This window comes from Mus caroli, unplaced genomic scaffold (genome assembly GCF_978045245.1).
Source record: "Mus caroli unplaced genomic scaffold, Mus_caroli_1 scaffold_20, whole genome shotgun sequence".
NCBI lineage: Eukaryota > Metazoa > Chordata > Mammalia > Rodentia > Muridae > Mus > Mus caroli.
Window position 1 is genome coordinate 50,260,092 of NW_028227275.1, and position 14,258 is coordinate 50,274,349.

Here is a 14,258-nt window from a genome sequence, read left to right on the forward strand (position 1 = left end):
ACTAGTCATATTCTCCAAGCCAATACACAGGCAATGGCACTTTAATTCTTTAGGCTCTTGCCCACCCCTGAAATTCTATGACTCTGTGACTTTATGGTTCTATAATTCTAAGTCAGAGTACAACAATGCCAGTGCTCTAGACAGCTTCAGTACAGGAAACGAACATGGTCTAAATGGGAGTGCCAGCTATATCCTTTCCTTCCACTTGAAAAAACCAACTATACCATCATGGATTCAAAAAATGTACATAGTCCCTTGTTCCTGGTGTTCCCTCCAGAGATCACCACTCAAGAATACCAAACAACAGAACTTACAGCCACAGCCTACAATCCCCAAAACCGAGTGCAGAAGATCATTATTAGAAAATTGGAGATCTTAGGGGTGAGTAAAATGTGTCCCTGTGTATAAGATCTGGTAGCACACAATGTCCAATGTCCATATGTCATTGCCAATCAATTCAGGAAGTATGGATTGTGCTTCTACATGAATTATGAACAAGATTCTGTGAATAGGAAAACACAAGATGAGTAAATTTAATGTTCCTGAACTCTTAAAAATCACAGCCTCCAAACTATCTTTGAGAATTTTCTAGTCAATCTTAAGGAGCAAAAGAAAAAAGGACAACTGAGGAGAAGTTAGCTCAGATTTCTTCTCTTCGCAAACTGCAGCATACACTTTTACAGCTTCCCAAGCAGACCTCAGAACTCATAGTTTTACAGAGTATTCAGATAAAGATGTTTGTTTATGCATATAAGTATAAAGATTTTTTTAGAATGGCCTCTTTAATTTTTTAAATTAATAATATAAGTACATCATCTCCCTCCAACCTCATTCGTGGCTCCTCTCCCATTGTTCCCTCTCAAATTTATGGTCTCTTTTTCTTTGTTATTGTTTACATATGTATATAAATGCGCAAACATATAAATACAACTTTCTGAGTTTGATTAGTGTTGCTGGCTGATACTTGGATAATCTATTGGAGGTCGGGGTTATCTCTAGAAAAGATCAATTCTCCCTTTCTCGGAATTCCTTAGTTGCCTGAAGTTCTTTGTCTAGGGTTAGATGGACCTTGGCAAACATTCATTTCTCCATCCATTAACCTGTCATTCCACAGAAGTTAATTTCATTTACCAAACCTTTCTTAGGATAATTAATGGACAGGTAGGAAGTAGTCAGATATGTTTGAGGTGGTAATGTTACACATATCTTGGAGAACATTTTGCCTTTTGAACTCTAGCCTCTCGTAATAGAAAGTAGAAAGTAATCCTTTTCAGAACAAAAAATAAAATAAAATAAAATAAAATAAAATAAAATAAAATAAAATAAAACAAAAATTAAAGATCAGTCCGTGGCACCTGGGGGGGAAAACACTAATGTAATCTGCTTCAGCATCTCTTCAAATATGATGGACTTCAAGTTTGAATGAAATAGTTTGCTTTAACAGAAACTGCACTAGGTATGCAAACAACTATGTTTTTTTCTGTTTTCACAGAAAAAAAAATATAAGCTAGTTTTAAGAAAATAAAGGTTTCATGTGAAAATAATAATACTATGAAAATATTAAGAATTATATTTCAATGGAGTATCTAGAAGGATCATAAATGGTGACAGTGATGTGGGAATACCCACAGTTAGAACAGTTGTTCCAGTTAAAAAGAATGAGCACATTCTGCAATGAATCGGGCATTTCATATGGACTCTGAAGAAATCATGGAATCTCAACGAGTAGAACTAAAATGAGGACACAGAAGCACAAAAGATGCAGTAAGTTCTGGAAGCTAAAGAGTAGGAAGCATCGGGGAGGCAGTGGAGGAGAGCTGGGAGAGGTCAATCTAGGCTTAAAGGATTTAAGAAGACTAATAAAAGAAGCAGCCTGCTTGACAAATTAGTCCCATCATACCCATATAATAGGATAGTATTCTGTAGTACAAGAAATTAGCTAACAAGCCAAGAGGAAGCGTGAAGAGTCTCGTTTTCATATTGTAACATGAAAGAATCAGTGAGTGCTCTAGGTGATGATGAGTGATGGAGGAATATCTATGTGCCGCAGACTGGACTCAGTTGGCCCTCAATCTGCAGGAGAATCAGGGTCCTGGTACAGGTGGGCAGGGAGTCAGCGAAAAAGTGACAGACAGACACAAACAAAAGGGAGTGTTAGGAATGTAATTTCTCAAAGCGAACATCAGGTTTATATTACAGAAGGAAACAAGGAAGTTAAGTGATACATTAAGGTCATCCAAGGTGCACTGAAGTCATCTGATGCAAAATAACGTTTACAACAAAACAGAGGAATGCATACATAAAAGCTAACAGGAACAAACTGGGATAAAAATCAATGTTAACAACTGGGATCAAAAGTAGCCCCACCTAAAGTCAGATTAATTTTAGAAGCCAGGAACAAGGGCTTCGTGTCCTTGCCATAGTTCCAATTCTAGTCTATTGTATAATCCACCTTCCCCCTCGGCCATTGTAAATTCCTGTGTATGGGAGTGACTCAGCTATCTATTGTTCTAAGTATACTATGTAGACTAGCCCTGAGATTACTAGCTCTATTCTAGTAGAATGTAATGCCTGATTTCTATCACTATCAACACTGGAGGCATTTCATCTGAATGAGTAACATTCTTACAAAGATCAAAGCCCAAGGTTGGCTCAACAATTTCCTAGGGTATTGGAACACTGGTGAAGGCTAATCTAACTTAGCTATATGTCAAAATCAATCCTTAGAGGCACTTAGAATAAAACAATATTGAAGGAAAGCACACAGATCCGTTCACTGACTAAAGCAAGGACAGATTTGGAGCATTAATCTTACAGAATGCCATGGTTCCAGGAGATCAAGTTTCCATGAACTTTTCACCTTGGGACTGTGTCTAAGCTTTTGGGCCTGTCACGCAAGTCACTACTGGAGTTGGTGTGGCATCTATATATCCACCGACATGTAGGAGAAACAGGAGAGCTATGAAATGCACATCCCAGTGCTGTCTACAACAGGAAAATGGGATAAAATTCAAATATGAACTTGTTTTAACTCTTCTGCCAGATTGCTACTTATATTTTTACATGTATTTATTCATGTGTGTGTGTATACATGGTCATGCACATGCCACAGCACATGTGTGGAGACAGAGAAGAACTTGCAGGAGTACATTCTCACCTTCCACCCATGTGGGTTCCAGGGATTGAACTCAAGATTGTCAGGCTCGGTGGTAAGGCTTGCTGAGGCATCTTGCTGGCTGAAGTATGTATGATTCCATGAGTAGAGATAATAGAAAAGTTAGCCACTCTGGGATTGTTGCCATCAAGAAACTTGAGATGACCCAAAGGTCCTAGGCCTAGAAAGATAGGACCTAGAAAGATGACAGCATTAACAACAGAGAAATAGAAGTCAGGAAATCAGGCTTAAAGGGAGAAAGTGAACCCATTTTAAGACATGGAATATAAGACAGAGGAATAGTCATGCAGATGTGATGAAAATGTACACAATACCTCTTATGACTCAGCCACTAAATGTTAGTACAGTAACAAAAGAGCTCACCAAGGAAGTGTACTGAAAAGGTCACAGAAGACATAACCCCTGACCATAAGCCTTCAGCTCTTTTTTTCATTCTTGCCAGACTTCTCTAGCATCCATCAACCCCCTGCCTAACATTAACAGCATGTGGAGAATGTGTCTCACAAGCATGGGACAGGAAGCATAAAGAACAGCCCGGAAAGGATGCACTGCTCCTGGCAATGCAGCACTACTTCCAAAGGCTCAGAGAATCATTCACATTCAAGAGTGTAACATGTGATTTTAAAAACATACTATTTCCTTGCCCGGTGCTCTGGCCGCATTCTAACTTCTTTCAGTTCTCCTTGCTCCAACTCGATTGTAAACATCCGGGAAATCCAGGAGCTGCTGTCCACATTCCACAGGCCCCTCTCAACTAGCTTCACTAAACCACCAGCTATCAAGCCATCTTCTCTCTTTCCCCTGCAACCTTAGCTCAGAGGAAAAACAACAACAACAAAAAACTAGACAGTTTTATTATTTTAAAACTAGCCAGCTAGCACAATTGCTGGGCTCTTATCAGCTAACCTGTTTCAGCCAACTCAGATGGCAGAGGCTGCTGGTTCTGGTTGCCCTAAGACCTTACATGGCTGCTGCACTTTCTCATTCCAAAGCCTAGCCAAAGAGCCTCCTTCCCTGTGTCCATTCTCTTCCTCTTGGACCGGGAATTCCTACCTTTTTCCTTTCACCCAGCAAATCCTTTCTGCCTTCTTTATTGACAAAATCAAGAACCAATTAGGGAATCAGATTTTAGTATCGGCTCCTCCCTCTACACAAGAGGATTTCTCTGGGTGTCCAGTTGAGGCCAACCTGATTCAGTAATTTAAAAGTCAGCATTCACACATAAGTGCTGGTGAACTGGCGATTTCAGTCAGACAAGAATAGGACCTGGAAGCATCCACTCATGGCGCAGCTGACCCTGAGGTTGGGAGCACTGGGTTAGATTCATTTTCCTCTTAGTAATTATCAGATGGGAGTGTGGGTAAGGAACTGTGTAGGGATATCGTAAAGGAGCATTCATCCTCCTTCCCTTGGCTATAAAAAGGGTAACTGCCAATCCTTGAACTAACGATTTAAGTGGGACTAGCCCCATCCCCATGTGTGCTGACTTTCCTCTCTATTTGTAGACCACCCAGATCCTGTTTGGAATCATGAACTTTTCATTTGGAGTCATTTTCCTTTTCACCTTGGTAAACCCATACCCAAGGTTTCCTTTTATATTTATCTCAGGATATCCTTTCTGGGGCTCTGTTTTGGTGAGTATAATATATTTAGTTCGATTAAAAGTGGGTCAATCAGGCGAGGTGTTAGCGATTGGATTCTTAGTTATGAAACAAGATAGACTTGGGTATGTGAATCTGCAGAAAATGCCACTAAGACATTAACCTCATGGCAATTAAAGCGAGCTCTCTGCTCTGTTGAATCACCAGAGTTGACAGTAGCCCATTTTGGGGTCTTGAAATTTGGAGGGGATATTCCTTTAGGTTTTATGGTGGTTTTATAGTCCATTAATCCATCCAAAATTATTTGCAACATATGACAAACTGTATTCACAGAGCAAGACAATGAAGATCCAAATTTTAGTACAGTGATTATTCTCCAGTAGGCATTAGTCTAATGAGAAAGAAATCATGCCATGAGATCAGCAAACTCCTTACATATATGTGGTGTTTCTACTGATGCTGATAAGCACTTTACTCTGCAGAAAGTGAAGGAGCAGGGACAGCTCCCAAGTGGCTGAGCACAAAGAGATGCTTATTTAATTGTATGCTATCTCTATTAGCTTAGTACCTACTTAGCTTCAGAGAATGGGCAGGGTGTGAGGATTTAGTAGAAGCCAGTCCCTAGTGGCAATTCCTTGTAGGGTGTGAGAAATACTGACACGGGACACAGAAGCCACTTCCAGAGGAAAGGGCACTGTCCAGAGTCATTTTCAGCTGGACTAAGTCTTAACAAATGAGGAGTTGTCTAATTAGGTGGAAAGCATCTACAAAGGATGGGAACAGGGGGTGTCTGGATGTCAGAAGGTCTGGGAGAGCATTCTCTAATAATGGGTCTGGAGGAAGAGGCAAGAAATTTAAACACAGCTGGGCTGAACTCAGATTTTAAGTTTCTGCTAGACAATGAAGCTGCCATATCTGACCCACCTCCATGAAAATTAAGGGGGGGGGGGTTTCTTTCCTTTTCCTTTTTCTTTCTTTTTTTTTTTTTTTTTCAATTATCAGTCTGTGTCTGCTGGCTGAAATTGTGCCTTATGTTTCCATCCAACAGAATAACTGGTTGGACTATGATAACTATATGGCCTTAGTGCTCATAAACTGATGACACTGGGCATTTAGAAACTGAATCATGATACCAATAACAGATCAACAACAGGAAAATGAATAAAGATATGAAAGCCCAGTAAGGTAGAAACATCCTTTTGTTCAAAGAGGTGGCACAGACTAAAGATCCAGCCTTTTTAGCTTTGCTCTGTGAGGTGGTTTACCCTCCTCATTTCCCTGGGGTTTCTGTAAGCTTAGAAGGAAGGCATAGAAAAGAAGTGTTCAGAGACCTAACCTGAGAGACCTTCAGCATCCTCTTATCATGTCCATCACTAGGATATTTATTCTTTATTTATTTTTCTTTTTTGTAGTTCATTAACTCTGGGGCCTTCCTGATTGCTCTGAAAAGCAAAACTACGGACACTCTGGTGAGTTCTATGCCTACCTTATTAAAAATTATAATTGTGAGTAATTTTCCTGGCTTCAAAAATCATCATAGAATCAGAAGTCATTCCTATTGGGACACTTTTCCAGATTGTCATGTCACTGTTGAGTGACTCCGTCCTTGGTCCCCAGTTGTTAATGCAGAGTAGATCTCAGTAATCTAGTCATTTATTCATTTGTCCTTTTGATGAGTATTTTTGGTGCCTACTGGATTCCAGATACTGTAACAGGCTGTTGCTTGACTCACAGGAAAAGCACAGTGCACACAACCTAATTAAATCACAAGCACACTCCAGAGGTAAAGAATACTTTGCTGATAGTATTGTATCTCACTCAAATAAACAAAAACATTAGATAGTAATAACTCAGTCAATTATTTGCATCAAAGAACATCCTAAAATTTTGTCATTTTAAAATGTGTTTGCCTTTATTTATTAGCTATGTGTATGTGGGGGTGGGAAGGATACATTTCCATGCACAGTGTATCTGTGGAGATCAAAAGATAGTTTTTAGGACTTTGTTCTCTCATACCATGTGGGTCCTAAGGATAGAACTCAGGTTGTCGGGTGGCAGGTACCTTTATCTGCTAAGCCATCTCACCAGCCCTAAAGTTTGTAATTTTTAGGGAGATGTAAAAGTGATGGCGAAGTGCAGTGTTTAGTTAAACACAGTCTTTAAATGAACATTTAAATAGGTCATAGCTATCTCTATTTGAATGGAAGTTAACGAGGCACAGATTAAGTTGTATGTGTTGTAAGTATATATGTATATATGGTTTCCATCTCTCCAGTCTTCCACCCCCAATGCTCTGTCTGTGAAACAAGGCAGGCCTAAGTCTTTTATTTTCTGATTCTGTTGCAGATAAAAATGAGCCAGGCAATGAATTTACTTAGTGCTCTGGGAGCAGCAGCTGGAATCATTCTCCTCATATTTGGCTTCCTTCTAGATGGGGAATTCATCTGTGGCTATTCTCCAGATGGTATGCAGTGTGGCGCTATTACCATTCTATTCGTTGTAAGTATCCTGAGCCATTTCTAGAGTGAGAAGCAGATGGTGTAAACAAAAAGGTTATCACCCTGTCAGCATCATCCAGATAGTATTATAGACACATGTGTATTTCCTTTTTCTCATTCAAAAGCCCGTTGTATTAGATCAGCATTAGACCACGCATTGTGGAATAGAACAATAAATGCTCATAACTTATAAGAGGTATAAAACATGCAAGTAACTAAGGATAATATAAATATAAAAAGATTCTAAAAGGCAGAGGCTTAGCAATGTCCTCATGGTTCATAGTTCCCAGTATACATTATAACTATGAGTGTCTATGGTTTTTATTTGGTTTTAATATTTAGGTTAGATTTCTAACAAAGTATGGTAAATTGTCTATATAAAGTATGGCAAATTGAAAATAGACATTTCTGCTCTGTCCAAAGTACTGTGATAACTGGTGTAAAATAATGTAAGATGGTATAAATAAATCTATAAATAAAAAAATGAGTCAAGTAGGTATATTAAAGATTGATAACATACAGATGCAGATACTTACATTCAAGCTTTGGGCTGAGGTCTGGGACCCCTATGTAAGAGTTAGGGGAAGGACAAAAAAAAAAATAATAGCCGGGCGTGGTGGCGCACGCCTTTAATCCCAGCACTCGGGAGGCAGAGGCAGGCGGATTTCTGAGTTCGAGGCCAGCCTGGTCTACAAAGTGAGTTCCAGGACAGCCAGGGCTACACAGAGAAACCCTGTCTCGAAAAACAAAACAAAACAAAACAAAAAAACAACAACAAAAAAAAGAAGAGTTAGGGGAAGGACTGAGGGAGCTGAAGGGGCTGGCAACCCCATAAGACCAACAGTGTCAATTAACCTGGACTCCTGGGAGCTCCCAGAGACTAAGCCACCAACCAAAAAGCATACATGGGCTGGTCTGAAGTCCCTGGCACATATGTCACAGAGGACTGCCTTGTCTGACCTCAGTAGGAGAGGGTGCACCTAATCCTGTAGAGATGTGATGGCCCAGAGAAGGGGGATGCCTGGAACAAGGGCATTGTCTCAGAGGTAAAGGGGTTGGGGTGGGGGGATTTGGGAAGAATTCTGGGAGAGAGGCCGGGGGCAACATTTGGGATACAAATTAATTAATTAATTTTTAAAAATGAATTCTTCCCCCCACCCCCACACCCCCCAAAAAAAACTCAATTTGCTTTCTCTCTCTCTCAAAAGTCTGGAAATTTATTGATCAATGTGATCAGCATCCACTAGGATTCAGTTTAGAAGCTTCCAGGCTGCATTCAAGGATTAATGAGGAAGTAGGATGGCAGGCAGGGGCAGGGTGAGAAATAATCATTACCTGAGAGGACTCAGCAATGAGACAACATTCACGCACATAAAAGGCACACAGAGCTCTCAATCCAGTATTTATCGACACCACACTTAAATCACACATGTATTATGAGAACTCTGCTGCAGCATTATTCAAAGCAAAACAAAAACAGGAAAGAAAGCCACAGAAAAATGAAGGAAATCAGTCAGCTCCTGTGGCACAAGTGCAGTGTGTCAAAATACTTTACACCATGACATATGTCTCTGTTAAAAAAAAAGGGGGGGGTAATCTCGAATAGTTATTCAATAGCAGAGAACAGGCTGTTAGCCACACAAACATTTGCAATGGCAACAGAAGGATCTGTTCTTAGAAGAGGGCAAGCTTTGACTGGCATGTGGACTCCTGGCCAGTTGTGTATGGCTGGCTATGTGTGCTCTTAGCTACCGTGGTACAACCTACTTTAAAAGTCTTCTGCACCAATTAGAAAGAACCAAGTGGTGCCTTTAGTCTCAGCTTCTCTTCATGTCTCTTGTTCTCCCAGTTACTCTTTCTCTGGAGCAGCGGTCTTCTCTCTTCCCTGCTTTTTCTTCCCTTTCCTATTTTTTGTCTTTACCATTTTCTTATCTCTTGACATTCTTCTTTGTTCTTCAAGAGACCACTTTTCTGATGTGCATTCTATGCAGGCTATACCTATGAAATGGAGAATTCCTTGTATATAACTTAGTAAATATCTTGTTTCATTTTTCTTTTTTTTTAATTTTTAATATTTTTATTACATATTTTCCTCAATTACATTTCCAATGCTATCCCAAAAGTCCCCCATAGCGCCCCCCACTTCCCTACCCACCCATTCCCATTCTTTTGGCCCTGGCATTCCCCTATATTGGGGCATATAAAGTTTGCAAGTCCAATGGGCCTCTCTTTCCATTGATGGCCGACTATGCCATCTTTCGATACATATGCAGCTAGAGACAAGAGCTCCGGGGTTCTGGTTAGTACATCATGTTGTTCCAACAATAGGGTTGCAGATCCCTTTAGCTCCTTGGGTACTTTCTCTAGCTTCTCCATTGGGAGCCCTGTGATACATCCAATAGCTGACTGTGAACATCCACTCCTGTGTTTGCTAGGCCCCGGCATCGTCTCACAAGAGACAGCCATATTTGGGTCCTTTCAGCAAAATCTTGCTAGTGTATGCAATGGTGTCAGCTTTTAGAAGCTGATTATGGGATGGATCCCTGGATACGGCAGTCTCTAAATGGTCCATCCTTTCATCACAGCTACGAACTTTGTCTCTGTAACTCCTTCCCTGGGTGTTTTGTTCCCAATTCTAAGAAGGTGCACAGTGTCCACACTTTGGTCTTCATTCTTCTTGGGTTTCATGCGTTTAGCAAATTGTATCTTATATCTTGGGTATCCTAAGTTTTGGGCTAATATCCACTTATCAGTGAATACATATTGTGTGAGTTCTTTTGTGATTGTGTTACTTCACTCAAGATGATGCCCTCCAGGTCCATCCATTTGGCTAGGAATTTCATAAATTCATTCTTTTTAATAGCTGAGTAGTACTTCATTGTGTAAATGTACCATAATTTCTGTATCCATTCCTCTGTTGAGGGACATCTGGGTTCTTTCCAGCTTCTGGCTATTATAAATAGGGCTGCTATGAACATAGTGGAGCATGTGTCCTTTTTACCGGTTGGGACATCTTCTGGATATATGCACAGGAGAGGTATTGCTGGATCCTCCGGTAGTACTATGTCCAATTTTCTGAGGAACCGCCAGACTGATTTCCAGAGTGGTTGTACAAGCTTGCAATCCCACCAACAATGGAGGAGTGTTCCTCTTTCTCCACATCCTCGCCAGCATCTGCTGTCACCTGAATTTTTGATCTTAGCCATTCTGACTGGTGTGAGGTGGAATCTCAGGGTTGTTTTGATTTGCATTTCCCTGATGATTAAGGATGTTGAACATTTTTTCAGGTGCTTCTCTGCCATTCGGTATTCCTCAGGTGAGAATTCTTTGTTCAGTTCTGAGCCCCATTTTTTAATGGGGTTATTTGACTTTCTGGAGTCCACCTTCTTGAGTTCTTTATATATATTGGATATTAGTCCCTTATCTGATTTAGGATAGGTGAAGATCCTTTCCCAATCTGTTGGTGGTTTTTTTGTCTTATTGATGGTGTCTTTAGCCTTGCAGAAGCTTTGTAGTTTCATGAGGTCCCACTTGTCAATTCTCGATCTTACAGCACAAGCCGTTACTGTTCTATTCAGGAATTTTTCCCCTGTGCCCATATCTTCAAGGCTTTTCCCCACTTTCTCCTCTATAAGTTTCAGTGTCTCTGGTTTTATGTGAAGTTCCTTGATCCACTTAGACTTGACCTTAGTACAAGGAGATAGGAATGGATCGATTCGCATTCTTCTACATGTTAACAACCAGTTGTGCCAGCACCATTTGTTGAAAATGCTGTCTTTCTTCCACTGGATGTTTTTAGCTCCCTTGTCGAAGATCAAGTGACCGTAGGTGTGTGGGTTCATTTCTGGGTCTTCAATTCTATTCCATTGGTCTATTTGTCTGTCACTATACCAGTACCACGCAGTTTCATTTTTCTTAATCAATTTGCTGTGCTATGCTATGCTATCCTTTGCTATGCTATGCTATCCTATCCTATGCTATGCTATGCTATGCTATGCTATGCTATGCTATCCTATGCTATGCTATGCTATCCTATGCTATGCTATCCTATGCTATGCTATCCTATGCTATGCTATCCTATGCTATGCTATGCTATCCTATACTATGCTATGCTATCCTATGCTATGCTATCCTATGTTATGCTATCCTATGTTATGCTATCCTATGCTATGCTATGCTATGCTGTGCTGTGCTGTGCTGTGCTGTGCTATGTTTTTATGTTATGTTATGATATGATATGCTATTCTATGATATGATTTGCTATGCTATGCTATGCTATGCTATGCTATGCTATGCTATGCTATCCTATGCTATCCTATGCTATCCTATGCTATCCTATGCTATCCTATGCTATCCTATGCTATCCTATGCTATCCTATGCTATGCTATCCTATCCTATCCTATGCTATGCTATCCTATCCTATCCTATGCTATGCTATGCTGTGCTGTGCTGTGCTGTGCTGTGCTGTGCTGTGCTGTGCTGTGCTATGTTTTTTATGTTATGTTATGATATGATATGCTATTCTATGATATGATTTGCTATCCTATGCTATCCTATGCTATGCTATGCTATGATATCCTTTGCTATGCTATGCTATCCTATGTGTGCTATGTTATGCTATGATATGATATGCTATTCTATGATATGTATGATATGATATGATATGATATCCTATGCTATGCTACATTATGTTATGACACCCTATGTTATGACACCCTATGCTATGTTATCCCATGCTATGCTATGCTATGCTGTGCTTGCTGTGCTATTCTATCCTATGTTATGCTATGCTATCCTATGTTATGCTATGCTATGCTATCCTATGTTATGCTATGCTATCCTATGCTATGCTATGCTATGCTATGCTATGCTATGCTATGCTATCCTATGCTATCCTATGCTATCCTATGCTATCCTATGCTATCCTATGCTATGCTATGCTATGCTATGCTATGCTATCCTATGCTATCCTATGCTATCCTATGCTATCCTATGCTATCCTATGCTATCCTATGCTATGCTATGCTATGCTATGCTATGCTATGCTATGCTATCCTATGCTGGTACTCATTATATTCCCATTATCTTTCACTAATTTGGGAGGTGGTGGTTTATTATGTGGTAATGGTGTGTGACTTTGTGGTGATCAGAAAATCCATCACTGTCCTAATGTAATGACTCTGTTGTTTCTCTCTGTTTCAGGGGATTTTGGTTCTGTTGATGATCTTCAGCATTGCTGAGCTCTTCATTTCGCTCTTTTCCTCAGTCTTGGGATGCTACACAGAAGGAAGGGGGTGCTGTTGAATGTACTGTACAAGTAAAAACGCAAAATGATAAAACTCAGAAGCCAGTCCTGCTTGTGAGAAAGAGCCAACACACTTACACACTTAAAGTTCACAATTGTTTGAGGCAAAATGGGTTGGGAATGACTCATAGGGGACCTTTTTGGCTGGTGAAACACATTCTTCTCCCTGATAATGGCATTTCCTCCCCCAATAGTGATCACCTTGGTGTAATCACCCCCTCGTGCTCATTGTGGCATGGCTACTCTATACTCAAAGCCAGAGCTCAGACTCAGGGGTGACCAAGTCCTATGACTTTGCTACTTGTGACAGTCTCCTGATGAATCCCCTAAGAGACTCCACACAAGGGCTCCTGCTCCATGAAGCAGAAAGATGAATTGGAAAGAAAAATGGGTTGGTCAGCAAATTGTGCCTTGAAGTTATGAGCCAGACATCTACAAAATTAACTGTGCTATTGCTGGTTAGTTTTTAATTTTAACTCGACACTAACTAGAGTTACCTGGGAAGAGGAACTGCCCATGTAAAATGACCTGTGATCATGTTTGTGGGACACTGTGATGCTTGATGTGGGAGGGCCCATGTCACTGTGGGTGGTATCATCCCCAAGCAGGTGGGAAGGGGTGCTATATTTAAAAAGCTAGCTGGCTCTATGGATGCTTTACTTTGGGTTTCAATTGCTGTGTAGAAACACCATGACCATGGCAACTCTTATAAAGAAAACCATCTCACCAGGGCTGGCTTACAGTTACAGAGGTTTAACAGTCCATTATCACAGTAGGAAGCACGGCAGCGTGAACTGAGAGTTTTACTCTGGAATCATAGCCAGCAAGAAGGAAGATTGAGACAACTTCCTCCAACAAGGCTCCACCTCCTAAAAGTGTCACTCTGTATGGGCCTATGGGCGCCATTTTTATTCAAATTAATAATGGGTAACAGAACAGAGTAAGCAGTATCCCTTCATGGTTTCTTCAGGTTCCTGCTTTGAGTCTCTGTCCTGACTTTCCTTAGTGATGAACTCTTATCTGACAATATAAAGCAAATAACTCCTTCTGTCCCCTAAATTTCTTTTGGCTGTAGTATTTATCATAGCAACAGAGAAGCAAACTAGGGTAAATACTCAAATCAATAATCAATGATGGCAAATATTGGTGAAGTCACTATATCTCAGACTTTGTGCCAAATGATACGACTTCTGCCTATTTGACCTCACAAAAATCCTAGGGCAAATTTTATTGTTATAACCAAACAAGGAAGTTGATATGCAAAAGGGAAAAGGTTTGTTCAAGGTCACAGGGTCCACGGCAACAGGTCATCTGGCTCTACAACCTGAGCGGTCTCACTCCTTATCTAACAATATCTATCTCCCAAGCTCTTTTTGTGTCTCTGAACTAACTCCTTTATACCGTTCAAAATTAATAGTCATTACATGTTGACAGAAATAATGTTTACCCCCCCCAAAAAAAACAACTATATTTTCTAGAGTAGCATGCAGAAAGGTGCTGGTTTTATTTCCAAAATCACTTACTGAAATGGGTCACAGACTTGGTTCACATCATCTAAGGAACCTTCAGGATCCCCAGTGCACCCCAGGCACATAGCAATTACATCAGAGTGTGGTGGGAACTTGATCAGTATTCAGAGAGAGATCCATGGGAATGATTCCATTGCATAGGATATCTG

The 14,258-nt window shown here is 40.4% G+C and overlaps 2 protein-coding genes across 3 annotated transcripts in view; one reads left to right on the forward strand and one right to left on the reverse strand.

Annotated features, from left to right (window-relative positions):
• Positions 1-14,258, reverse strand: part of LOC110285981 (membrane-spanning 4-domains subfamily A member 4A-like) — a 181,634-nt gene that overhangs the window by 102,945 nt on the left and 64,431 nt on the right. The gene's annotated exons all lie outside the window — the stretch shown is intronic.
• LOC110285243 (membrane-spanning 4-domains subfamily A member 5) lies at positions 125-12,613 on the forward strand. Its single transcript, XM_021151246.2, has 5 exons — positions 125-381; positions 4,681-4,809; positions 6,189-6,245; positions 7,123-7,275; positions 12,478-12,613. Exons 1-5 carry the CDS (start codon positions 229-231, stop codon positions 12,577-12,579), a joined length of 594 nt encoding a protein of 197 aa, XP_021006905.1. The 5' UTR covers positions 125-228; the 3' UTR covers positions 12,580-12,613.